Source organism: Callorhinus ursinus, unplaced genomic scaffold (genome assembly GCF_003265705.2).
Source record: "Callorhinus ursinus isolate GAN/ISIS: 27379988/994484 unplaced genomic scaffold, GSC_fseal_2.0 scaffold12, whole genome shotgun sequence".
Classification (NCBI taxonomy): domain Eukaryota; kingdom Metazoa; phylum Chordata; class Mammalia; order Carnivora; family Otariidae; genus Callorhinus; species Callorhinus ursinus.
The window spans coordinates 84,611,331-84,636,944 of NW_027397074.1; the positions used below are offsets into that span (position 1 = coordinate 84,611,331).

Consider the following 25,614-nt stretch of genomic DNA (forward strand, 5'->3'; position numbering starts at 1 on the left):
GCATGTTTGAAAAGAGGACTGAGCTAGAAACTCGGGGTCATGAGGTTATCGTAACTGTAACACACACTCTTGTCAACCCGAAACACACGAGCTCCATAGATATCGCTTGGCTCTCCCCTGTCCATTAGTATAGACCCAGTAAACTACAACCTCGATAATCCGAGAGGTAAAGACGACTATAGAGTTCAGTTTTGGTGCTAACACGGGCCACGTGAGACGCGAGCCGCTTCATCTTGTTCGCCACATTTGCTATTTCTGCAAACGACGAATGTCTCTCCATCACAGATTTGTGCCACTCGTTGTAACGCACCAGCCCGCTCGCACCCCGCCCATTGCCGCCTTTCCAAGTTGGGCTGCCCTCCCGCCGGAGCGCCTCCCTTCGGGCGGTGCCTGCTCACCGGGCCTTCAGGAAGAAAGCGCTCCCCAGGAAGAGCCCTGGTTCGGGGCTGGGCCCTGAGCTCTTCTCTGTTAAAGCCTCTGGGGGTAAGGAGAAAACAACCCTCGGGCGCCGCACCACCACCGCCGGGGCGGAAGTGGCCGCCGGGGCCGGCAGGGGGCGCGCTGCGCGGGCGGCGCGGGCGTGCGGCGCGTCTAGGCCGGAGCCGTTCCCAGGGTGCGCTCGGTGCCCACAAAGCGCCAGCTGAGGGGTCGCTGCGGGCCGAGCGCCGCTGAGCCTGCCCGCCACCCAGCTTCACCCGCCGGCCGCCGTGCCTCCGCTGAGTCCCCGCGCCCCAAGCGCGCCCGGGCAGGGAAGGCAGGGCCGGGCGGGCGCCGCCTGCGGAGAGGCCAGGGGCCGGCCTGCGTGGGACCGCGCGGCGGCGGCGGCAGCGGCAGCGACTCCGGCGACTCCGGGCCGGGCCGGACACAGCGCAGGGCCATGGCCGAGGCGGCCCCGGCTCCGGTAAGGGCGGCCCGCGCGCCGAGCGCTGCGAGCCCGGGACGGTGTGGGCACCTGGGGCTCTGCGCCGCGGACCCGAGGGAGGGGAGCAGGACGGGACGCCCGGCCTGTCAGGCGTCGGGCGCTCCCGGGGTCCCGCCGGCGGGGAGGGGCCTGAGGCGCCGGGCAGGACGCCGACGCCGAGCTCGGGGCTGGGAGGGCGCGTCCCCTCCCCCATCGCGAAGTCCCCGCGCCTCGGGTGCGAGGCCCCAGGGCTCCCCCTTCCCATTTGGACGTTTGTGGCGGAGAGCGCCTCTTCCGCTAATGAGAGAGGAGTGAGTGAAGAGGGGGGCTCCTCCCGCTTGGTGTCAGCCCCCTACAGCCCGCCAGACTTAGGGCCGCCCGCTCGGTTTGGGTTTTGCATCAGCGGTTCTCGGCTCCGGGAGCCGTCCGCACAAAATCCCCTTCGGTGCAGTCCACCTGAGCCTCGCCCAGCCGCAGATGCGGCGGTGACGGTGACGGCGAGGCGGGAGGAGGGGCTGCGTGAGCCCAGGGTTCCCCGGTGCCCGGTATCTGACAGCGCCCGGCACGCCGGGGGCCCTCGGTCAGGACTGCCGCACGACGGACTGGGGCGGGTTCCGAGGACGGGATAAGCTTCCATGTGTTTCTTCCTTCCGCGGGTGCTCACCGCCCGCCCGCCGCGCGCCAAGCCCTCTCCCAGTTGCTATAGCTGCAGGGATGACCAGGAGAGCCCCTGCGCACGAGAGCCACGTAGGAGCAACGGGGACGGGCCCAGTGACATAGGACTGAAACACGCTTTGGGTTTGTCAGCGAAGAAGCCTTTGGTCACGCCAAGGAGAGCCGTTTTATGGGTCGGGGGCCAGAATGGGCAATTGAGGAGGGCCTGGAAAGTGAGAAGGGAAGGAAGAGAGGGAACGGTAGCAGTGGGGTGGGGAGTAGGGCAGAGGGGAATGCAGTCTCTGTCCTGGGACCTATTTTCCTTTTTCCGTGTGTTTTTTTTTTTTTTTTTTTTTTTTAATGCGGTAGAGATGATCTTGTCTTTAACGCCAATGCTGTCTAAGAAATATGATGGAAACTACACATTTAACTTTAAATGTTCTAGTAGTCACATTCAAAAAGTAACAAATCGATGGAATTAATTTTAATATATTTTATTTAACCCAATGCGTACGAAATATTTTAGTGCATAACCAATATTAAGAATTTAATGAAATTGTACATTTTTTCCCCATACTGAGTGTGCACAATCTGGTGTGTATTTTATACTTATGGCACATCCCAATCAAAATAACCACATTTCAAGTGCTCAGTAGCCGTATGTGGCTACCATATTGAATAGTGCAGGTCTTTCTTACAGAGAAGAATGAGGAGAGATTGAAATACTGACCATCAAAAAGAGAAAGAACAATGTCCCTAAAAATGTGGAAGGAGTTGACATTCAGAGCTTAAGTGGAGAGATTAGTTTTAAATAGGATCAAACTTTTTCCTGTGGGAAGGGAGAAAGCATGGGTTAAGCTACTGACGAGTTTGAAGTGGGAAGGGGTGTGGAAAAAAAGAAAGTTGAGAGAGTTTCAGTCTCATTACTCTAATTTTTTCCCTCAAAGTAGGAGGCCACGTTGTCCCCTGAGATTGAGGGGGCCTGCAGTGGACAAGAGTCTTAGTGCCCCACGCATGCTCCCTGTGCCAGCACCAGCAACATCAGCATCAAAATGGAGAATCACAGTTTTCCTCCCAGACCTACTGAATCAAAGTCTGCATTTTAACAAGATCTCCAGATGATTCTTATGCACATTAGTTTGAGAAGCGCTGTACTAGAAGTTTAAGGAGTGTGCTGGGGGTTTGTAGTGGCCACTTTATGGAATGGGAAGAGAAGCACTGTTGTGGGGGGGGCACCAGGCAGCACTGAGTTCCTGCTTTGCTTAGAAACCATTGGTGTGTGGTGACACCAGTTTTCCCTGTTGTGTGACTTCCTTTAGTAGGGTTTACCAGCTTGCTTATAGGAAGAGAGAAAGAACAATTAGACAGATTCAAAGCTGGAGCCGGTGAGGCAGAGAGACAGAAAGGGGTTGAAGGTGGTTGAAATGATCAACTGAGGAAGAAAACAAAGCCTAGAACAGGCTAATGAGCCAAGAGCAAAAGGCATGGTCGGCATGGTCAGGGGTTTAGTAGGATTGAAGAGCAAGTATAGCGGGTGAGCTGGAGAGTTGAGAGGTTGTGGCCAGGGAGGGCATTATCAGATTCATGGAGTTGGAAGGCTTTGTAGAGGTCATTCTGGTCCAACCTCCTATTTGTTGTCAGAATTTTTTTTAATACACTTTTTGTTTCGCAGCATTTTCAGTGACGAGGCAACCTGTTATTTTCTTGGAGAGATCTAGTTTCAGAAATTATTTATATAGGCCAGGGTTTGCCTGCCTGAAAATTCCATGTTGGTTCTAGTTCTGCCCTCTGGAGTAAACGCAGTATAATATGGAACAAGTCTGTTCTGCCTTCTGTTTTATAGCCATCAAATATTTGACAATAGCCATCATGTTTTCTCCATACTCAACATTCTCAGCTTTAATTAACTATTACTGAGTGGTGTGGTTGTGGTTTGAAAGCAGGGTGGTGGACAGGGCCAGAGCATATGTCATTAAAGGGTTTATCAGAGGGCAGCGAGTTCAGTGAAACCTGGAAAGATGTGATGCACTTTAGGCCTTTTCCAGAAATAGAGGGTACAGCAGCAACCTGAGCCCTGGACAGTTGGCTCTAGGGCCTAGCATCCCAGGGAATATGCCAGGTTGGTTCTCTATCCAGTTTCACTCATTCACTGTCTTACTTAATTCATCTCTGAACCACCAAAGCAATTCTCTTGGCTTTTGAGGCGGATGAGCTCCACAAAGATGAAACTTATGCAGGCAGTATGAAAACTATATTTAGAGTCATCTCAGCTGGTTAACCAGTTAACCAGTCCTGCTTTGATTTTAGTTTGGATTAGGGCTCCTTCCAACATTCAATGTCTTGTCTCATCTCTCCACTGCATATAGACTTCTGAATGGGACTCTGAATGCCTTACATCCCTGCAGCCCCTTCCTCTTCCCACGCCGCCAGCAGCAAATGAGGCACACCTGCAGACTGCAGCCATCTCCTTGTGGACCGTGGTGGCAGCCGTGCAGGCGATAGAGAGGAAGGTGGAGGTCCACAGCCGGCGACTCCTACACCTAGAAGGACGGACGGGGACAGCAGAGAAGAAGCTAGCCAGCTGTGAAAAGACAGTGGCTGATCTTGGGAACCAGCTGGAGGGCAAGTGGGCCGTGCTGGGGACCCTGCTGCAGGAGTACGGGCTGCTGCAGAGGCGACTGGAGAACTTGGAGAACCTGCTGAGGAACAGGAACTTCTGGATCCTGCGGCTGCCCCCGGGCATTAAAGGAGATCTCCCAAAGGTAATGCCCTCCCTTCTGGCTGGAAAGTGGTGCCACTAGTCCTTAGACGAGGAGGAGGGTATGGTGTTGGCCAATCAGGCTAAAGGAAAGATGAAGGTATTTTTTTGTTTCTCCACTTGGGAAGCATTTCATGTTCAATTTAGTGATGATTTGAAGTGTCAAACTTAAGTGCTCGCTTTGGCAGCACATATACTGAAGTGTCAAACTTAAGATTGGAAAACTCCAGTTCAAAGTTGACTACCTGGCAGATAGATTTTTTTCTCTTACGCTTTTTCCTACCCTTTGCCTCCAAGTCACTTTTTTCTTTGTTAACCTGCTTGCTTCAATCTTCGTGTGGAAACTAAATTAAATATCATTTAAATCAGCCTATTTGAATCTTTTGGTAGTTCTGGTGAAAAAGAGGAGGACAAGGGAAGAGCCGTAGAGTAAAGGGTTAATAGAAGGGTTTGGGGCTCTGTAGATCCAGGATTGACATGTTCCTTTCCCTCAGCATCCTTCATAGAAGTGTGCTGTGGTGCTAGGGACCGGCTCTGCTGGAGGGAGTAGCCCATGAACTAAAAGAAGATAAACATCCTTCTTAAGCGCTGGAGTACAGCCTTGAGGCAGCTAGTTTCCTTGGGCACATACTGTTTGCTCCATATCTATATCCTGAAGGCACAGCATTGAACAATTCATACAGGCTTCCCTGGAGCTTAAATTTTAGTGGAGAAAGAAAGATAATAAATATAAACATACAAAATAAATTCATGTAAGTGCGTAGATAAAAATAAAAGTGCTATTTGGTGATTTATTTTAGATGGGATTTCAGAGAAGCTATCAGAAAGGCGCTAATATTTAGGCTGAGATTGAATGACAGGAAGGACCCAGCTGTGAGAAGATCTGAGGAAGAGTTTTCTAGGCGGAGAGAATGCCCAGTGCAAAGTCCTGAAGACACAAACAAACATGCAGCACTCAGGGCAAGGGGAAAGGCCCATTAGTGGTGTGCGGTGAACAGATAGGCATATGCCTGGAGAAGTGGGTAGGAGACAGGTCATCCAGGGCAGTGTTTTGCAGTCCTGACTTTTTACATTTTGGTGGACATCAGAGCTAGAGATTCTGACTTAGTGGGTCCCGGACGGGGCCAAAACATTAATAATTCTTTTTGTTTTTTGTTTTTTTTTTTAAGATTTTATTTATTTCAGAGAAAGCATGCAAGCATGAGGCGGGGGTGGCAGGGGTGAGGGAGAAGCAGATCCCCGCTGAGCAGGGAGCCCAATTCAGGGCTCGATCCCGGAACTCTGGGATCATGAACTGAGCTGAAGGCAGACACTTAACTGACCGCCACCCAGGCGCCCCAACATTAATAATTCTTACAGCTCCATAGTGGAGTCTGATATGCAATTGGGGCTGTGAGTCACTGATATAGGGGTCTGGAGACCAAGGTGAGGAATTGGTTTTATCTTGGGTGTGATGGAAAGAAATGGAAGGTTTTAAGCAGAGTTCTATCTGGTTTATATTTTGAACGAATCGCTTTGGCTGCTTTGTGGAGGATGGGTCCAGGTGGTAAGAACAGAAGCAGAGAGAACCAGTAGGCAGCTGTAACAGTGGGAGGGATGAGAGTGGCTTGGGTGAGGGTAGCAGTGGAGGAGACGGACAGTGGACAGATTCAGGACGTTGGGTGGAATTGATGGGTAGGAGTCACTGATGGGAATTAGGGAATGAGGAACGAAGACAATGATCATTGTAAATTTACTGTATGATAACTCACTTAGAACTTGTTGTTCTAAGTGCTTTGGTTATTTTCATAAGAACCCTGAGGGCGCCAGGGTGGCTTAGTCAGTTAAGCGGCTGCCTTCCGCTCAGGTCATGATCCCAGGGGCCTGGGATCGAGCCCCACATTGGGCTGCTTCTCCCTGTCCTCTGCCTGCCACTCCCCCTGCTTGTGTTCTCTCTCTCTCTCTCTCTCTGCCAAATAAATAAATAAATAAATAAATAAATAAATAAAATAAATAAACTTAAAAAAAAAAAAGAACCCTAACTCGCTCAAGATCATTTAGTTTGGAAATACAAATAATAGAGTGGTATCATAACCCAGTTGGCTCCAGAGCATATGCTCTTACCCACCTTAGGTTTACTGACTGTTAGGCTTTTGGCTTGAAGAACCAGATGAATGGTGGTGGCATTTACTGAGATAGGGAATGTCTTGAGGAGTGGGAAGGAATGAGGACTTCTCTTTTGGCAGTATTAGGTTTGAGATGCCCGTGACACATTTAGGAGAGATGTTAAATGGTCTCCGCAGCTCAAAGATGAGAAGTATCTGGCAGTCACTGGTGCACAGATCATATTGTTAAGTCATGAGACTGGAAGTCATTGCCTCAGGAGAGAAAGTGGAGAAACAGGAGGAAGAGCCCAAGGATCATGCTCCAGGAGCAGGCAGGGCCAGCAAAGGAGGCTGAAAAGGAGTGGCCATTGAGGTGGGAACAAGATGGGAAGGCATGTGGGGTCAGAGGTCAAGGAGAAAAGGCACTGAAGGAGAGAGTTGTCGTTTGGGTTGCGTGTTACTGAGAGATCTAGAAAGATGAGGACAGAGTATGATTTGGCAACACAGACCTAGCCGGTGACCTTGCCAAGAGTTCTCTTGGCCCCATGCATGTGTGTCGGGGGGTGGGGGTGGGGGATAGAAATCTGAAAGGGGGCAGGTTGAAGAGTGAGTGGGAAGAGAGAACAATGACCGACATCTCTGTCCAGGATCACAGGGAGGGACATTAGTCCACATCTGACAGAGAACCTTCCCAGTATGTCTCACTTGTGTGTCTGCAGCCTCTCCTGGAGTTCTGTGGGATAATTTAGACTTAGTATTTGCCATAAGATTAGCAGAAAAGGTAAATTAAAGTGTGTATCCATTGTCTTACCTGGATAAATGGATAACATTTAAACTCTTGGGGTGCATTTAAACTCCTGGGGCGCCTGGGTGGCACACGACTTGGTTTTGGCCCAGGTCATGCACCACCCAGGCGCCCCAGGAGTTTAAATGTTCCTCTGCCCCTCCCTCCCCAAATAAATAAATTCTTAAAAAGAAAAAAGTAAATTCTCCTTCTTAAACTCCAAAATCATATATAAAATAATGTGATTTTTCTTAAAGATTTCTTCTTGAAATTAGAGTATACTGAAGATATACTAGCTTTAAATATGGGAAGTAAATTTGTGATTTTGTTGAAAATGCTCTTATTCTGTCCTTACTTTTGAGGGCCAAGTTGAGAATAATTTCCCCACAGTTTTCTTACTAGTTTCAGTTTTTAAAATTGTGGTAAAATTGGGGCACCGGGGTGGCTCAGTTGGTTAAGCATCTGCCTTCGGCTCAGGTCATGATCCTGGGGTCTGGGATCGAGTCCCACATCAGGCTCCCTGCTTAGTGGGGTGTCTGCTTCTCCCTCTTCCTCTGTCCGTAACCCCACTCATGCATGCTCTGTCTCTCTCTCTCTCTCTCAAATAAATAAAATCTTTTTAAAAAACCCTTTTAAATAGATTCACAGGGTGGCAGAGAAAACAGGCCAGCTTCCTGAAATTAACCTATTAATCATATGAATATATAACCTAGCATTACTCAGTATTAAAAAAAAATTACAACACCAGGATGAACAAACACTATAAACTAGAAGAAACTACAAACTACAATCTACTACAATCCTAGAAGGAAAAAAAACACAGTGAACTAACAGACAAACCTCTAATACATATTCCCAGAGAAATTCAGATATTGCATCCATTTGAAAAAATTCAGGCTGCTTCAAAAGAGCTAGAAATAAATATTCTTGAAAATTAAATTATTAAAATAAAAATGAGAAAGAGTGGAAAGAAAGGTCAGGGAACTCTAAAAAGGTGAATAACAAGAAGGGAAAGTTAGAGACAAAGATGATGATCCATCTTTCCAGCAAGAAAAGGAGAAATGGGGATGAAATATTGTAAAAGTAGAATTATGGAAGAAAAGGTCCCAGAGCTGGAAAGACACCCATTTTCTCACTGAAAGCTCATACCAAGCATCTGACACAAATATTAAAAGACCTACCTCAGAAACAACCTCAACACCTTTTAGAAAAACAAGTACAAATGGAAGATGAAAACTTCTAGAGAGAAGAAAATAGACTTCTTACAAATGGATTTGGTATTTCTTTGGAATACCAAAATATTAATTTGGAATTGAGTTGGCCCTAAGGTTTTCATCAATGGCATTTGATGTTACGAGACAAAGGACGAATGCCCTTAAAGTTCTGAGAGAAACGGAATATTATTCAGCCTTAAAAAGGAAATGCTGACACACTCTAACATGGGTGAACCTGGAAGGGTGTTATGCTAAGTGAAATAAGCCAGTCACGAAAGGACAAAGATTTCACTTATATGAGGTCCCCAGAATAGTCAAATTTACAGAGACAGAAAGCAGAATGGTGGGTGCCAGGGGCTGGGACAGGAGGGCTGGGGTGAATGTTTCATGGGGACAGAGTTTCAGTTTGGGATGTTCTGGAGATGGACAGTGGTGATGGTCACACAGTAATGTGAATGGACTTCATGCTGCTAAACTATTATTAAACATGGCTAAAATGGTAAATTTTATGTTGTATTTATTGTACCACGATTTTTTAAAGAGATTTTATTTATTTGAGAGAGAGAGAGAGCAGGAGCGGGGGTTGGGGGGCAGAGGGAGAGGGAGAAGCAGGCTCCCTGCTAAGCAAGGAGCCCAACATGGGGCTTGATCCCAGGACCCTGAGATCATGACCTGAGTCGAAGACAGATGCTTAACTGACTGAGCCATCCAGGCGCCCCCCATGTGAGTCTGTTTAGCCAAAAGATCTTTCCTTTACAGGAGACAGCTGTCTCCACTGATGCTAGATCTAGGTGGGCTTCACTTTGAGGTGCTGTGGCAAGGAGCAAATAGGGAGTGCAGGGGCCACCCAGAGGCCAGGAGTAAGGCAGTGCTGTGTTGTCAACACCCACCCTGGGACCGCATGCCGTCTCCAGGGAGGCCGTTCCATTTCCTTAGAGGTGATGTCTGCAGTGTTGGCCTTGGGGTCAATGCTACTGCTTAGTCGCTTGGCCAGGCCTGCTGAGAAGAGTGTGGAGGGATCCCTGCTGTTCCGAAGACAGACCTTCAAACTGTAGTCTATAATCACTTTTATTCCTACTCCATGTCTCTGCCAGCTTTGAGCTTGGAATTCTCTGGATTCCTCAACTGCAGTCCCTCCTGTGCGTGGTCGCAGAGCTGCAGCTTCCTCATGTACCCTGGGCCCTCTGTGTCTCACTGAGAAGCTCATCAAAAACTCTGGTCCAGTGATGGCTGCTCCCCATTCTTGGCGCTGCTTTAGGTTTAGTCCCTGCTGATTTTATTTACTGGCATTTCAGTAGCACTCTGGGAGGGAAAGGAAATACATATATACTTAGTTCATAGTCTTGACCCAGAAGCCCATCCTCCTTTATTTTTATCACTATTTTATCACATGTGTTTCTCTTGTAACATATCACAAATCTCTTGTGTAATGATGTTAGATGAAAATATGCTATTGAGGGGCGCCTGGGTGGCTCAGTTGGTTAAGTGACTGCCTTTGGCTCAGGTCATGATCCCAGGGTCCTGGGATCAAACCCCGCATCGGGCTCCCTGCTCGGCAGGGGGCCTGCTTCTCCCTCTCCCTCTGCCGCTTCCACTGCTTGTGCTCTCCTGCTCTCTCATTCTGTCAAATAAATAAAATCTTTGAAAAAGAAAAGAAAAGAAAATATGCTATTGGGTATCTACACTTGTTCCCACCCTGGCTTTAGATGCTGAGCAAAGTGTAAAGTGAATAATTATAGTTCTAGTCCCTAAGAAAATTTCTAGTTGGGGGCAAAAGAAATTCCACAAATGAAACAATTGGAAAATAAAGCCAGTTACCTCATAGTCTTGTATAGACCTTTGTTTCTTAATGGGTATGTTAAGTTTACGAAGATGAGTATGTATTTTTTTTTTAAGATTTTATTTATTTAAGAGAGTGAGAGAGAACAAGCAGGGGGAGCAGCGTAGGGAGAGGGAGAAGCAGGCTCCCTATGAGCAGGGAGCCCGATGTGGGACTCGATGGGATCATGACCTGAGCCAAGGGCAGACACTTAACCAACTGAGCCACCCAGGTGCCTCGAGTATGTATTCTTTTTATTGAATTTTTTAATTTTGAGGGAAAGAGTGTGTGTGTTTGTATAGTAACGAAGAGTCTTTCTTGTTCTCTGATTTTTCTTTTTTCATAGCATCCTGTTTTATTTTATGGGTGGTGTTATATCTCTTAAATCTTTGTGGGGATACTAATTAGGAGGTGGTGGTGGTATGGTTTTGTTTTTTAAATTATGTTGCCTGGGTATTTTTGTTTTTTTTTTTTTTAAGATTTTATTTATTTATCTGAGAGAGAGAATGAGATAGAGAAAGAGAGCATAAGAGGGGGGAGGGTCCGAGGGAGAAGCAGACTCCCTGCTGAGCAGGGAGCCTGATGCGGGACTCGATCCCGGGACTCCAGGATCATGACCTGAGCCGAAGGCAGTCGCTTAACCAACTGAGCCACCCAGGCGTCCCAGTATTTTTGTTTTTTACACATTTTCCTCCCTCATTTTATTTTATTTATTTTTAAAAATATTTTATTTATTTGTCAGAGAGAGAGAGAGCACAAGCAGGGGGAGCAGTAGGCAGAGGGAGAAGCAGGCTTCCTGCTGAGCAAGGAGCCCGATGCAGGACTTGATCCCAGGACCCTGGGATCATGACCTGAGCCGAAGGCAGACGTTTAACCAACTGAGCCACCCACGCATCCCTCCTCCCTCATTTCAGTCTTTATTGTTCTTATGGCAGTCTTTTTTAACTGGTCATTGAGACTTAGTGCTTAGCTCTTATTTAAGAGTTTAACTATAGAAAGCTGTCCAGTGATAGGAGGGTGAGCTAGCCTTATGATGATGAGCAGCTAAACACCAGAATGAGGAGAGCGTTATACTAGGTGATAGTGTCCATACTAGGTACCTGGGGAGGCAACTCTTGTATTTCTTTACAGAAGAACCTTCTAGTTTTTGCCCAGGGAAAAGTACCTAGCTTTAGACAAAGCTATGCTGGAGGGTCGGGGGCTTCTGTTCTGCATATGACCATTCTCTACACGAAGCCTGAATTCCAACTAGGCAGGCTTCAGAATTCTCCTCTGAAAGTACTCTCCAGTCTTCTGTGCTTACATGTTTTCCTGTTCCCATCAAGCCTGTCTGTCTTTTAGGACTAGCCAGAGCCCCACCTCTTTTAGACTCATCCCAGCCCCATTATAGCTTGGTATCCAAAATTTCTGGTCCACGTCTTTAATTTGAATATAATTATGTGCTTATTTTGGGCACAAACCATTTTTTTATAATCTTGGTAATTGCATAGGCCTTGTACTTAGTGGATAGTCAGAATATGTTGTATTATGTGAATTAAATACCACTTTGCATTTGTGCCTATCTATGAGGGACCGTTTACAAGTAATATCCTCCAATCTCCCAAAACTCGGAGCCCTAAAGTTTATTACCATTCTCCCTGAAAACATCTTCTACTCCTGGAGGTTGGATCTGTGCCTTGTTTTTCCTATGTCCTTCTAGCAACTCACACAGTTTTTTGTGACAAGTAGGTACTCAGATAAACTGAATGGCTGAATTGCAGCAGGAGGGACTAACCCCAGTGTGATTATAATTTCAGGTGCCTGTGACATTTGATGATATCTCCATCTACTTTTCCACTCCGGAGTGGGAAAAATTAGAAGAATGGCAAAAGGAACTTTACAAGAATATCATGAAGGGCAACTACGAGTCTCTCATCTCCATGGGTGAGGCCACGCTGTCACCTTTTGAATGAGGTGACCACAGCACTAAGGGGACTTTGCACAGGCCCTTGTCCTCCAGCTGTCCTCATTTTCACTCTGTCCTCACACACTTCACATTCTGATCCCAAACCAAAGATTTCCAGTTTGCCCTTGCTAAATGGAAAAATCATAATCTCTCCTTCTACCAATATGCAGGACAGAGAATGCAGCTCAGAGTTCTGGCTGGGCCAGCAGGGTGGTTTCCATGGGTGTCCTTCACCTTGAAAGGGCCTTGTTCTCCACCTTGAGGCACACTGTCCCTGTCCCTCGGTGAAAATAGCAGGCGAGCAGTGCTAACGAGGCATGTGTGCCTTCCCACACGTTACCTCTCAGGTGCTTTCCGAAGAGGTAGCGTCCATCCAGGAGGTGAATGGATGGATCCAAGTGATAGAGATTCTGAAAAGAACCTCTTGGGACCGTGGACCTCAAAGCCTATAGCTAAGCCTTAATGGCAATTCATTGTCATCCTCATTGATCTCTTGGTCATCCCCTCTTTCCCTTCTTCCTCTCCTAGATTATGCCATGAATCAACCTGATGTCTTATCTCAGATTCAGCCGGAAGGAGAACATAATACAGAGGAGCAGGCAGGGCCAGAGGGAAGTGAGATTCCCACAGACCCCAGTGAAGGTAAGTAGCAGAAGAGGTTATCCACTCCTTGTCTCCCTTTCCTGGTCAGAGACAGTGGCTCAGACCTGAGTAAGCAGGGCTTGGGGCTTCCAGAGCCTCTCCATGCTCAAGCAGCTAGGAGAGAGTACTTAGAGATTGCTGGTCCTTTGCCTTCTTCCATCAGTACCGCGAATTTGAGGGCTGTTAATGGTATTTCATGACAAAGTTATGAGACTTAATTATTTAATAAAATAAACATGTCCTTCGATGGCAGGGGAAGCAATTACGCTCATATGAGGGGAAGTGGCTTCAGTGAGTGTACACCTGGTTGTTCAGAAATGCTGGGGGTGGGCTGGGAGTCCGCACGGTCCCTCAGAGATGCACTGAACCAGCAGAGCCCGAGGATGTCCACCTGGGCCAAGTGGATTTTGCCTGGTTTGGGAGCCAGCCAGCATTAATGAACTCTCCCTCATTTATTTGGTTGGTAGCTGCTTCATATAGTGTGGGAAGGACTGCTCACCCAAGTCCAGTTGTATTTTCTCTGCAGTCCCACCTCTACTCTCAGAAAAAGCTCATCATTTTGTTCTTTGCTGGACAGAAAGCTCACAGAAAGTTCATCCTTCAGACATCTCTATTAGATGAACTTTTCTTACAACCTACCTCCTCTCCTGTACACTGTTATTTTTTTTCTAACATTTTATTATGAAAATTTCCAAACAGAAAAGTTGAAATAATTTTACAGTGAACACCTAGATACCTGCTACCTGGATTCTACCACTAATATTTTACTCCGTTAGCACATATTTATCCATCTCTGCATCCCTGTCAATCCATCCTCTTTTCATTGTATTTCCAAAGCAATAAAGATATTAATACATTTCCCCATTAATAGTTCAGCGTGAATATCATTAACCTAGAGTTCACTGTTTGTTTTTATTTTGAGGTAAATTTTACATACAGTGAACCTTTCAGATCTTAACATTCTCTGACTTTGGAGGAATGCATGTATCTGCCACACTTTTTTTTTTTTAAGATTTTTAAAATTTATTTTTAAAGATTTTATTTATTTATTTGAGAGAGAGAATGAGAGATAGAGAGCACGAGAGGGAAGAGGGTCAGAGGGAGAAGCAGACTCCCTGCTGAGCAGGGAGCCCAATGTGGGACTGGATCCCGGGACTCCAGGATCATGACCTGAGCCGAAGGCAGTCGCTTAACCAACTGAGCCACCCAGGCACCCTAAAATTTATTTATTTGACAGAGAGCACAAGCAGGGGGAGCGGGAGAGGGAGAAGCACCCCCACACGTATTATTTTTTAAGAATGTGTCGGGGAGGGGCGCCTGGGTGGCTCAGTCGGTTAAGTGTCTACCTTTGGCTCAGGTCATGATCCCAGGGTCCTGGAATTGAGCCCCATGTTGGGCTCCCTGCTCAGCACAGAGTCTGCTTTTCCCTCTCCCTCTGCCTGCCGCTCCCCCAGCTTGTGCTCTCCTGCTTGTGTTCCCTCTCTCGCTGTCTCTCTCTCTCTGTCAAATAGATAAATAGAATCTTAAAAATAATAATAGGAAAGAAAAAAGGTAAGACAAAATTTTTTAAAAAAGTAGTTTCTATACGCAAAGAATCAATTTTTTTTTTTTTTTGCCTTTCAGCAAGCATCTTCTCTAAAACATCATAGTTTTAAAAAATCAATTTTCACATACTGTGTAATTTGTTGTTAGACTGGTGTGTTTATGTTGGAATATTGATATAATTTTAGAAACCTTAATTTTCTTAAAATACATTTGGATTTTATCCATGTTTCTTATAAAGTCCATAATCTATTCTCATATTTCATTCTGGAGCTTTAGAAGAGCTGTGCATTATAATTAAATATATAGGTAGAATGGGTAGAATGGATTTGAGCATAGTAATGGTACCATGTGACACCCCTTTCCTTTTATGTCCAAATATCTTGGAATTAATTTTACATTCTATCTCTATCCCCATCATCTGAATCAGATGAAGGGAAAGAAAAATTATTATATCTCCCTAGGGAATAGTCATTGATGCCTACTGTCTTAGATAAAATTGCATACAATTAGTGGAGAATAGTAGTGAATGGGAGAACACAAAAAAATATAATCTTGAGATTTTCTGGAATTCTTTTTTTTAAAGATTTTATTTATTTATTTGACAGAGAGAGACACAGCAAGAGAGGGAACACAAGCAGGGGAGTGGGAGAGGGAGAAGCAGGCCTCCTGCGGAGCAGGGAGCCCGATATAGGGCTCGATCCCAGGACCCTGGGATCATGACCTGAGCCAAAGGCAGACACCCAACGACTGAGCCACCCAGGCACCCCTGGAATTCTTCTTTAACTGTATCACCAGGGCCTCGTGCAGACCAGCTGTGTGTGGGGCCACTGTTTGATCGCTTATAGTTTGAATATTGAACTACCAAGTTTTTAGAATTCTTTGGAGAAAAACTTGACCCAGGAAGTTCTAATGGAATAATTACTGAAATCCCATTATCTTTGTCTTTCTTCTGGTTCAGAAGCCATAAACTCACGCCAAGATTGTAGAATGACCCGGCAGGAAAGCAAATTCATTTCTAAATCTTGCAGTCGTGGGGAGACTTTGGGATCATTGTTTCATGTGCATTTCCATGATCCCTTATTTGCGTCTGTTCACTCTGGTCCAGCAAGGCCATCTTTTCCTAAACAAAGCCAGTGATTAAGGCATATCCCAATATGATAATCCTTTTATTTTAGTTTATCCTATTTGAAAACAAGAATCATCCTGGGAATGACAAAACTTTGAGGTTTTAACTCACCACACAAATACTTAACAGATTCACCTGGCAATGTTTTAGTCCCACACCTGTTTCACAGAAAATTTCAAAAGAAAGTTTTTATATTTTTACCAATGGTTGTTCCATGTGTCAAGTATTGTTTGTTGTCTGCTTAAAAAGTCCAATCTCAGCACCATTTTAACTCAGTTTATACCTTTGTACATATCCCAGAACCTCAAGGTTCCAGCTTCTTTTCAGACAGCATGGGTCCTTACCTGTTTAAAATATACACAGACACACACACACAAAATCAGATTTCCTCATAGTTAAAATGACATTCAACCAGTGTAGACATTAAATTTTTATATTTTCTTGTGATCAGCTTTTCTATTTTTTTTTTTAAGATTTTTATTTATTTTAGAGAGAAAGCTCGAGCAGGGGAAGGGGCAGAGGGAGAAAATCTCAAGCAGACTTCCTGCTGAGTGCAGAGCCCTACGCAAGGCTTGATCTCATGACCCTGAGGTCATGACCTGAGCCAAAACCGAGTCAGAAGCTCAACCAACTGAGCCACCCAGGCACCCCTCAGCTTTTCTATTTTTAACTTCCTCTCAAATCTAGAACCTCAGCATTTTTCCATTTCCTCCTCTCTGATTAGTATTCAGTTTTTTTCTATTCTCTGGCTTTTTCCAAAGCCTGCTGCTGGTAGGAACCCATGATTTTACTTTCATTCTATGTTTCTGTAAGTATCCACTGTTGGGGTTCTTTAGGCCTGTGAGGGATGTGCTTTGAAAGCTGTTGTGGTGTCCTGACCAGCAGTTGCCATTTTCTGTCACCATGCAGGTGTCTGTATCAGGCCGTCACAGTATTCAAGTTCTCCTGCTCCTTTCATTTCACTTCCAAAAGGTCCTCAGGCTATCCTCCCACCACTCCCACCAAATTACAGCAGACACTGCAGTATGCTGTGCATTCTATGACGTAGTGCCAAGCCCCAATTATTTAATCAAATCAATATTTCCTTAGCTGTACCGATGTAGTGAAATGACCATAGGAACTTTTAGCATCATTATTCAACAGGAAGGGTTAGCTTCCTGGGATTTCCCAAGTTCAGTGAAGTCATACTTAGCCAGTGGGTTCTAATAACAACAGCCGTTTACATTTCTGGAGAACTGGGTTGTTTTTTTACTGTTCCATAGCTTTTATGGTTGGCTGCTGACTAATGTAACAAAGATTGGAAAGAATCCAAATACCCATCAATAGGGCACTCTTGAATAAATAATGGTACCGCTACATAATGCGGCTATAAAAAGGAATGAGAAAGATCGCTATGCTGCTAGACACATGCCCGGAATATATTGTCAAGAAAGAAACTGGGATACAGAATCATTTGAGTAGTATGCCGTATAAAGAGGAAAAACATGAAGATGTATATACATATTTGCTTCTATTTTTACAAAGATCAATGGAAAATTAAAACAAAAACCAGTAAGAGTGGCTACCTATACAAGGAGAGAGAGATTTGAGATGGAAACTAGTCTTCTCTGAATGTATCTTATTTTATAGTTTTGATTTCGGAACCTTATAAATATTTTACAAAATTTAAAAAACAAATTTTTAGGGGCGCCTGGGTGGCTCAGTTGGTTAAGCGACTGCCTTCGGCTCAGGTCATGATCCTGGAGTCCCGGGATCGACTCCCACATCAGGCTCCCTGCTCAGCGGGGGGTCTGCTTCTCCCTCTGACCCTCTTCCCTCTCATGCTCTCTGTCTCTCATTCTCTCTCTCTCAAATAAAATCTTTAAAAAAAATAAACAAAAATTTTTAAAAATCAGGCACAGGCTGAAATAATTACTGTATGATATATGTGTAACATAAATACATAGAATAGATTTCTTCCAACTGACTAAAACAATATTTTAACTATATATCCCTAGAGGGATAGATCCTGAAGACTGAAAGAAACACAAAATAATCTTGAGTTCATATTTTTGTTTATAATATTGGTATTATTTTGACACAAGTATTCAGATAAAGCAAAGATTATGTTAATGTCATCAGGAACCAAAATTTTCAGGGTTGGGGAGAAAAGATACAAGTATAAAATCAAAGGACTTAATTAAAACCCTATAATCTTAAATATGAATCATAAATATTAATATAAACTCATGACACTTTTTCTAAAAGATATGTATTTTAATAGCTCTGTTCATGGAAAGGAGCTAGAAGCAACAACAACCTATGAGCAGTTAGCATCCTCATCATCCGGATTGTGTTCCCTAAATTCCATTTCTCAGATCAGTGATTGTGTGCATGGAGCAGGAAATGTACAGGATGCACCTGGGATAGTCTGTCACACCAGAAATGAAGGAAACTACCTATTTGTTGATGTGAAAAGACAGAGCTGCTCTGAAGAGGCTCCTGTTGGCCAAAGAAGGGACAGTTTGAGCAATGGACTGAAACTCATCAGATAGATAACATTCTATGAGTTCATAATGCTAAACCAAAAAAAAAAAAAGTCATTTGAATGACATTTGGAGGTTTCTAGAGCACTAACTCATTCAGAAAATTAATGAGAATCAATTATGCATTTTAAAAGTCTCATAGTTTTAATGACTAGAAAGTTCCTCCTCTGGATATCTGCGAGAAGATCCTTTTCCTCAAACCCAGTCTGTCCCCTCCTTATATTTTCTCTTTATATATGTGTGAGTATAAAATCTGGGAGAAAAGAAAGAAAAGGTTGGACTGTGTTTAATACATTTCATCCTGGAGTTTAAAGTCAGGAGTCGGTAAGGCAACCTGCCGCGTGTGCCAAAACCTGTGTCTCCCCAGTCTCCCTGTACAACCTGCCAGTCTTTCGGGCCTCAGTCTTGTCAAACCTCGTATTTCTGCTTTGGGCACACCTTTAGATTTCAGTGGTCTCTCCCTGATTTAAAAGGCATTGGGCAAAAACAGTGAGTTCTGCCTATCTGCTACCCATAAAACCAGAACCTGCCTACAATTTGAATTCACTCTCCGCACCTTGTCAGCTTACCAGCTTGTCCTTTTAGGTCAAAAAAAGGCTACCTAGGCCTTGGCTGGGATAGCTCGCACAGCTGTTTCTGCACTGACCAAATGAGCCATGTTATGTGCAAAGCCTTGAAAGGCTGTTCTTTTTTCTTTCCAAAAGAACTCTCCCTCACCCCCGCCGCCGCCAGGCCTGAGGGACTCACAAAGACTATTCTCCCCTCTCCTGGGGGTTCAGGAAACAATGAGCTGTATCATTTAATAAGCAGAACTAATATGATCTTTTAGAGCCCAGAATTGGGAACCTGAAAAGTATGTTTCTAAGGAGTCAGATCTGTGTTTAAATGGACATGACTTTGTAATTCTGGGGATGTCTTTGTTTTTTAATTAACATCTAAGAAAAATTTTTTTGGTCAATCTTGGTTTTTTCTTTTTTCCTGCTATATTTTAAAGCAGACCTTTGATAATAATGGAGTTTCATCATAAATACTTCCTTACTGACAATGTATTTAACCCCTGAAATGGAGAAAATAGTCTCTCTCTACTGAAATGGAGAAAAGAGTCCCAGCTTCATTATTTCAGGAACGACTTTTTTTTTTTTTAAGATTTTATTTATTTATTAGAGAGAGAATGAGAGAGAGCACGAGAGGGAAGAGGGTCAGAGGGAGAAGCAGACTCCCTGCTGAGCAGGGAGCCCGATGCGGGACTCCATCCCGGGACTCCAGGATCATGGCCTGAGCCGAAGGCAGTCGCTTAACCAACTGAGCCACCCAGGTGCCCCCTGCTTCATTATTTCATAAACAAAGATGTGAGAGAAAGTAAAAACATTTTGGAAGTGAGAGTACTAACAAAATGAAAGGTACCGCTAATTCTAGATGCATGTCAGGCCATCCTCTCCAAAATAAAAACTGTGATTTGTTTTAAAATGAAAACAGTCACTGAAGTTGAGTATATCAAGTAAAAATACATTAAATCTGGCTTCATTTTGAACTGCTTCTCAGATGTATGCCTTTTTTTTTAAAGGCTGGTTCAGTTTTGGTTTTGTAATCAGAGATAAATATTTGGGCAAGACAGTGTTCAACAAGCCAATATGATCATTTTCTCTTTCTGAGTCAAGCCCTGAAAGCCATTCTCTTTTTCCTCCAAATAGAGCCTGGAATTTCAACATCAGATATTCTGTCTTGGATCAAACAAGAGGAAGAGCCCCAGGTTGGGGCCCCACAGGAGACCAAGGAGAGCGACATGCACAAGGGTGCCTATGCTGGTGAGTGAGGAATCAGAGATGCCCACACCCAGCCTCCGCTTAGGCCAGGACCGACCGAGGAAGCCGCGGACAGGAGGGGGTTATGGAGGCAAGGAAGTGGAAGAAGGATGGGGAAAGGGGGGAAAAGACAGGCTCACATAAGTTAGAGATGAAAATGAAATCAAACCAAGATATATTTTAAGTGAGAAAACACTTTTAAGTATAAAGACAAAGTAGATTTGTTAGAGGAAGAAAAACAAGTGCACACAGAGGGACCAAAGGTATGAGGATGGGGAAAGACAGAAGAATATTTGAGGATCATTTAGAAAAGGATAGAACAAAAATGGGAGGAGTCTAGCTGTAGCAACAAGAGTGTCCTTGGAGAGGCACAAATGTCGACCAAGAACTCTCCCTCAGGACAAACAGTGGTGGCAGAAGAAGCAAATAGCTTCTTTCCAAGATCCTTAGCACCATCTATATTTTGCCATCTGAATTGTAGAAGAGAACCTCAAGGCCAGAAGGGACCCAGTCATTTATATGACTTTTAGTGCAACCTATTTTTAAATATCTTCTATTCTCTATGTTCTTTTAGACTCTAGGAAACAGAAATAAAAAATAGCCATTTCTGCTCCTCAGGATATTTATATCGGGCACACACACATCAGTACTGGGCGTGCCTACTGTTAAGTCTCCAGGGTGAGTGGGACGGATGACTTCTATAAAAGAAATGAGGCGTTTGGAGAACATATGTCAGTTTTAGTTTGGGTGTCTAGATAAGGCCCACAGCAGGCTGTGAAGCCAGAATTGGGCCCTGCAAGATGGGTGTGACAAGGTTGGGCACACTTTGGGGAGATGGGAGGAAAGGGATGCAGGCTACAAAAGGGAGGGCAGACTGAGCAGAGAGCAGAGGCAGAAACACGGACTCGATTTTCAGGGAGAGTAGGGAGAGCTGACAGTCAGGAAGGATTTATCTGGCAGACTGAAGGGGAGTAGGAGTGGGTGAATGGGTAATTTTAGGCCTTGTCACAAAAGGCAACAGAATCAAAGTCCTGGAGCAGAGGAGAAACCGAATGAAAGGCGTGCTGGCAAAGGTGGATGCCGGGGTTTCTCCTTTTCCAAGCAGGGAGCATTGAAGAGGCGCGGCGAGCCCTCTGATGATTTGCCGCAGGGACTATACATGCCTTGATGATTATCTCAGACCTCCACTGAGCTTCCTATCTGAGCCAATTAAGAGCTCGGGGCAGTCTGCTGGAGGTGGGTAGGATTACCGGCAGTTGCCACCAGACAGCTGTTGACAGGTGTGACTCTGAGTCCTTTCTTTCAGATGAAGAGCTTGTCATCAAAGCCGAAAGCCTCGCCAGAGCCTCTTTGTGCCCAGAGGTTCCAGTCACCTTCTCTTCTCCACCACCTGTGGCAAAGGATACTTTTTCAGATGTGGCTTTCAAAAGCCAGCCGTCCGCATCCATGGCGCCTTTTGGACGTTCAGCCACTGACCTGGCCGAAGCCTCTGAGGGCCAAGTGACTTTTACTCAGTTGGGTAGCTACCCCCTGCCACCTCCAGCCGGGGAGCAGATATTCTCATGCCACCACTGTGGCAAGAGCCTCAGCCAGGACATGTTGCTGACCCACCAGTGTAGCCACACAGGTGAGCCCCCCTTATCCTGTGCCCAGTGTCCGAAGCACTTTCCCCAGCAGGCCGACCTCAGCAGCAGCTCCCAGCCCCATGCTAGCGAGACACCCCCCACCTGCCCACACTGCGCCAGAACTTTCACGCACCCGTCAAGACTCACCTACCACCTCCGGGTCCACAACAGCACCGAGCGCCCCTTCCCCTGCCCCGACTGCCCCAAGCGCTTCGCCGACCAGGCCCGACTCACCAGCCACCGGCGGGCTCATGCGAGCGAGAGGCCCTTCCGCTGCGCGCAGTGCGGCCGCAGCTTCAGCCTGAAAATCAGCCTTCTGCTCCACCAGCGGGGGCACGCGCAGGAGCGGCCTTTCTCCTGCCCCCAGTGCGGCATTGACTTCAATGGCCACTCGGCCCTGATTCGCCACCAGATGATCCACACGGGCGAGCGCCCGTACCCGTGCACTGACTGCAGTAAGAGCTTCATGCGCAAGGAGCACCTGCTCAACCACCGGCGGCTGCACACGGGCGAGCGGCCGTTCAGCTGCGCGCACTGCGGCAAGAGCTTCATCCGCAAGCACCACCTCATGAAGCACCAGCGCATCCACACGGGCGAGCGGCCCTACCCCTGCGCCTACTGCGGCCGAAGCTTCCGCTACAAGCAGACGCTCAAGGACCACCTGCGGTCGGGCCACAGTGGAGGCTGCGGGGGCGACGGTGACCCATCCGGACAGCCGCCTGACCCCCCGGGGCCCCTCCTCCCTGGGCTCGAGACCTCTGGCCTAGCCGTTAACACCGAAGGGCTAGAGGCCAGTCAGTGGTATGGGGAAGGGAGCGGAGGGGGGGTTTTGTAAACCTCGCTCCTTTCATGGTTATCTACATTCTCTGGTTACCTATGCCCGCGAGCCCCTCCACCCCCCTGCAGAAATCGCTATGTGGCCCGGCGATGAATTTGGGATCTTAGACACTTGACTAGAGACATTGCTGGAATTTTGGAACTTCATAACATCACAAGAACACGACATTTTGAAACCCAGAGAGACCTGGAAGGAAGCCCAGCGTCCCGATCTTTACAAAAGTTTTACCTGAGCAGAAGTTATATAAGAAGGTTGCAGAGAGGTTGGAAAGCAAGATTTGGCCCCTATTAATCCATCCCAGGGTGATAAGTTGATAATGATTGTGGCTCTAGGTAGAGACAGGTGCATGGGGAGAGCCTCCAGAACTCGAAGCCCATCACGAGGCATGAGGATATTTAATTGAACCTCATTAATTCCCTGATGGTAAGATGGTTGTTAGAAGAGAGTGCTGGAGCGTCAGGTCATGGTACTGCTTCTCCCTGGCATGAGCTAAGGTCTGCCCCTGTGCTCATGTACTGCCTCTCCCGAAATGGTAACTCAAGACTGCCTTCCTAGGTTTCCTAGATTAATTCTTCTAATCCATTTTGTTTAATATTGGGGGAGCAAGAAGTTTGACTTTAAAAGCTTCTTAAGGAGAACAGTTTCTTGAGTAGTTTGATTTGCAGAATTCAGGCTCTTACTGGCATTTAAACTGCTAGGAATGTTTGCCGAGGTCCTGGTTAAAAAAGTGGGAGCAGTGTTCTCAGCACTAGCTTTAAAATCTAGAGAGCCCAGAGAAATTTCAGAACAGCCTAAAATTTGTGCCTGAACCATGTTTCTTAGAAGGAGTCATTTACGTCAAATTTTTCTGTATTTCCAAGCTAATAAGCTGATTTTTCCGTTCCTGGTGTCTCGTATTCTTGACAGTCCTCAGCAGAAAAGATCACAGCGCTTTCCGGAAGCGTTATGGAGCTTCAGAAAGTGCCGGTGGATCTCAGGTTTCATTTCCTCAGTTGTGAGATGATGGTGCTGTAATGCAGCTTTTTTGAGCCATCAGAGTGTATGTTCACCCCTTCTGACTCTCCCCATTGGCAGTGGGCAGATTGAGGAACTCTGTAGATCCCTGAGCACCACATACAGACAAGGACAGCCTCTTGCTGCTTGTTCTGCTTTTAGGGACCTTGGCTACCATGTGTTTTTTTGTGGGGGACATTCGGTCAGAGGAGAGTGTCTGAGCGTGGTCCTACTCCTCAGTGGCTTCGCAGGTGGGCGTAACTCCCTTTCCCTTTAGAAATTGCAAATTTTCATCTGCAAAATGAGGCTGGTGAAAGGAAAAAGGTGAGCCTCTAGAAATTAAAAAAAAAAATCATAAAACTTGTGACACATTGACACATTTCTTCTGCCAAAATTCTCTATCTCTGGCTTCTATCCAGGCAAAGCCACATAAGACCCCTATATCAGAGCAGAGACATTTCTTGTTGAAACTTGACGGAACTCGATTTGTGTTACTCTTGCTGGGAGCCGGAGGTGGGAAACAAAGACAGCCCTAAGTCTTGGGCAGTAAAGCTGTTTATTCCTATACTCTGTTTCCCCTGAATTTTTCCAAGATGCCTGGAAACAAGGTCTGCAAGTACTTAGAACACTTTCTTGATGAAATGATAAGGGAGAGACCCATTTTTTTCTTATCACCTAGCCCAACCTTCACCCAGCCTAGCTCTGGCTAAACACACTAGGAAAGTGTTACCCCAGCTAGCTTTGCTCCTGGGAAGGCTCTGTCTGAACATGCTCTTTAGAATGATTGCATTTATGAAACATCTGCTCTGTGACATTCACAATACCAGGGGTCATGGGAGACCTAAGAAATGGGTGTGAGACCTAGTCTGCTGCCGTATAGTCTGAAGGCGATGAAAAAAACGCAGTATAGAACAAACCAAGACAACTGACGAACAGAACCCTGGCATGTTGGGATTAAGAGCTTTCTAGCTAGAATCTGAACCCGTACCACGCGTAAATGTGGGGGTTCTGGGGCTCCCAAAGCCAGGGTTCCAGCTTCACTGCTGACCCACTAGGAACTTGGTATGAGACCCAGCTCTGGTTTGCACCTTGTCTCCTAATTAAAAGGGAGAAGTATCAAAGTACTATCTTTAGGTGCTGAGCTCCCTTTCCTGGAGGCATTTAAACATTTGCCAGGGTGTGCTTGAAAGGGATTCCTACATGAGGTGTGATGTTGGTCTAGATAACATCAGAAATTCTTTTTTTTTTTAAGTCAAAGATTTAATGAGGACACAGAGCTTATTAATGAAAGAGACCTGTGGTTTAAAATGCTGCAGATAGATCCCACAGTCCTTTCTGCAAGGAACTGTAGCCAGCAGGGACCCAAACTTTGGCAGGCTGTGAACACAGTTCAAATACCAGTGAGGCCAGAGCCACGAAGCTCAGTGAAAGGGAATGGGCAGGGCCATGCCAGAAAGATGGAAGTAGGTGTTCTCCTACTCCTTAGCCCCATACACACTAGGGGGTTTCAGCTGTGCATTCTGGTCTCCTTTCCCGGCACCCATCCTCTACCAGGTAGAACTCCAGGCCAGCTCTAGAGTTTGTTTGCTTAAGATTCAAGGGTGGTTACATAAAACGCGCTCAGTGGAAAAGTTAAGTCGAACTGGAAGGTTTTAGTGTGTGGAGAAACTTGGTCCATCGAGGGCTCCTGAGAGAAACCATGCATTTAACTGCAGTTGAGGTACCTGAGGATTGGTTGTCAGGACAAGGCAGGAAAGAGGAGAACCCAGGAATGTGCCCTTCATCAGTCTGCCCCCTGGGCTAAGAAGTCTGTCACACACAAATAGGCCTGTCTCATCGGAGTAGACCCAGATGTGGACTGTAACCAGATCACTCTTTGCTTACTAAGTTTTTCATTGTCACCGTTAGATGAGCCTCTGTTTCAGCCACAGATGTGAAAATAAATGAAGTTGATTGCTTGTTTAGAAAGTGAGAGGTCTCTGATCCTTTTTGCTGGATATTCGATATTGGAAACACCAATAGCTGGGCTCTGGCTAGAGCGGTGCTTTATGTAACTTTCTCATCATTAGGACTGCAAAGTTCCGGTGGGGAAAGATTCTGCAGGGCTTCTTTTTGGAGCATTTTGGAGAGACTTGGGTGACCATGCCTATCTCAACCAGGATCAGACCCTACGGCTTATTGGGGAATAACAAATGTTCACTGTCTCAGTTCCCTTATCCATTCCAAATGGGATGGAACACCCCGTTTCTGCTCACGGTTTTCTCGGAGGAGAGTCAGGATACCCCAGTCCTTCTCCCCACCTGTCACCCCATATCGCAGTTTCCTAGACAACAAAGAGCTGTCTTGAGGGCTGCTCAGC

At 45.9% G+C, this 25,614-nt stretch overlaps 1 protein-coding gene across 1 annotated transcript; it reads left to right on the plus strand.

The window, feature by feature from the left end:
- The first annotated feature begins 610 nt into the window (after positions 1–610).
- ZNF398 (zinc finger protein 398) lies at positions 611–25,227 on the plus strand. The gene is made up of 6 exons (XM_025854819.2): positions 611–901; positions 3,922–4,317; positions 12,011–12,137; positions 12,688–12,801; positions 19,689–19,802; positions 21,106–25,227. The coding sequence occupies exons 1-6, from the start codon at positions 878–880 to the stop codon at positions 22,257–22,259; spliced, it is 1,929 nt and encodes a 642-aa protein (XP_025710604.1). The 5' UTR covers positions 611–877; the 3' UTR covers positions 22,260–25,227.
- The last annotated feature ends 387 nt before the right edge of the window (positions 25,228–25,614 follow it).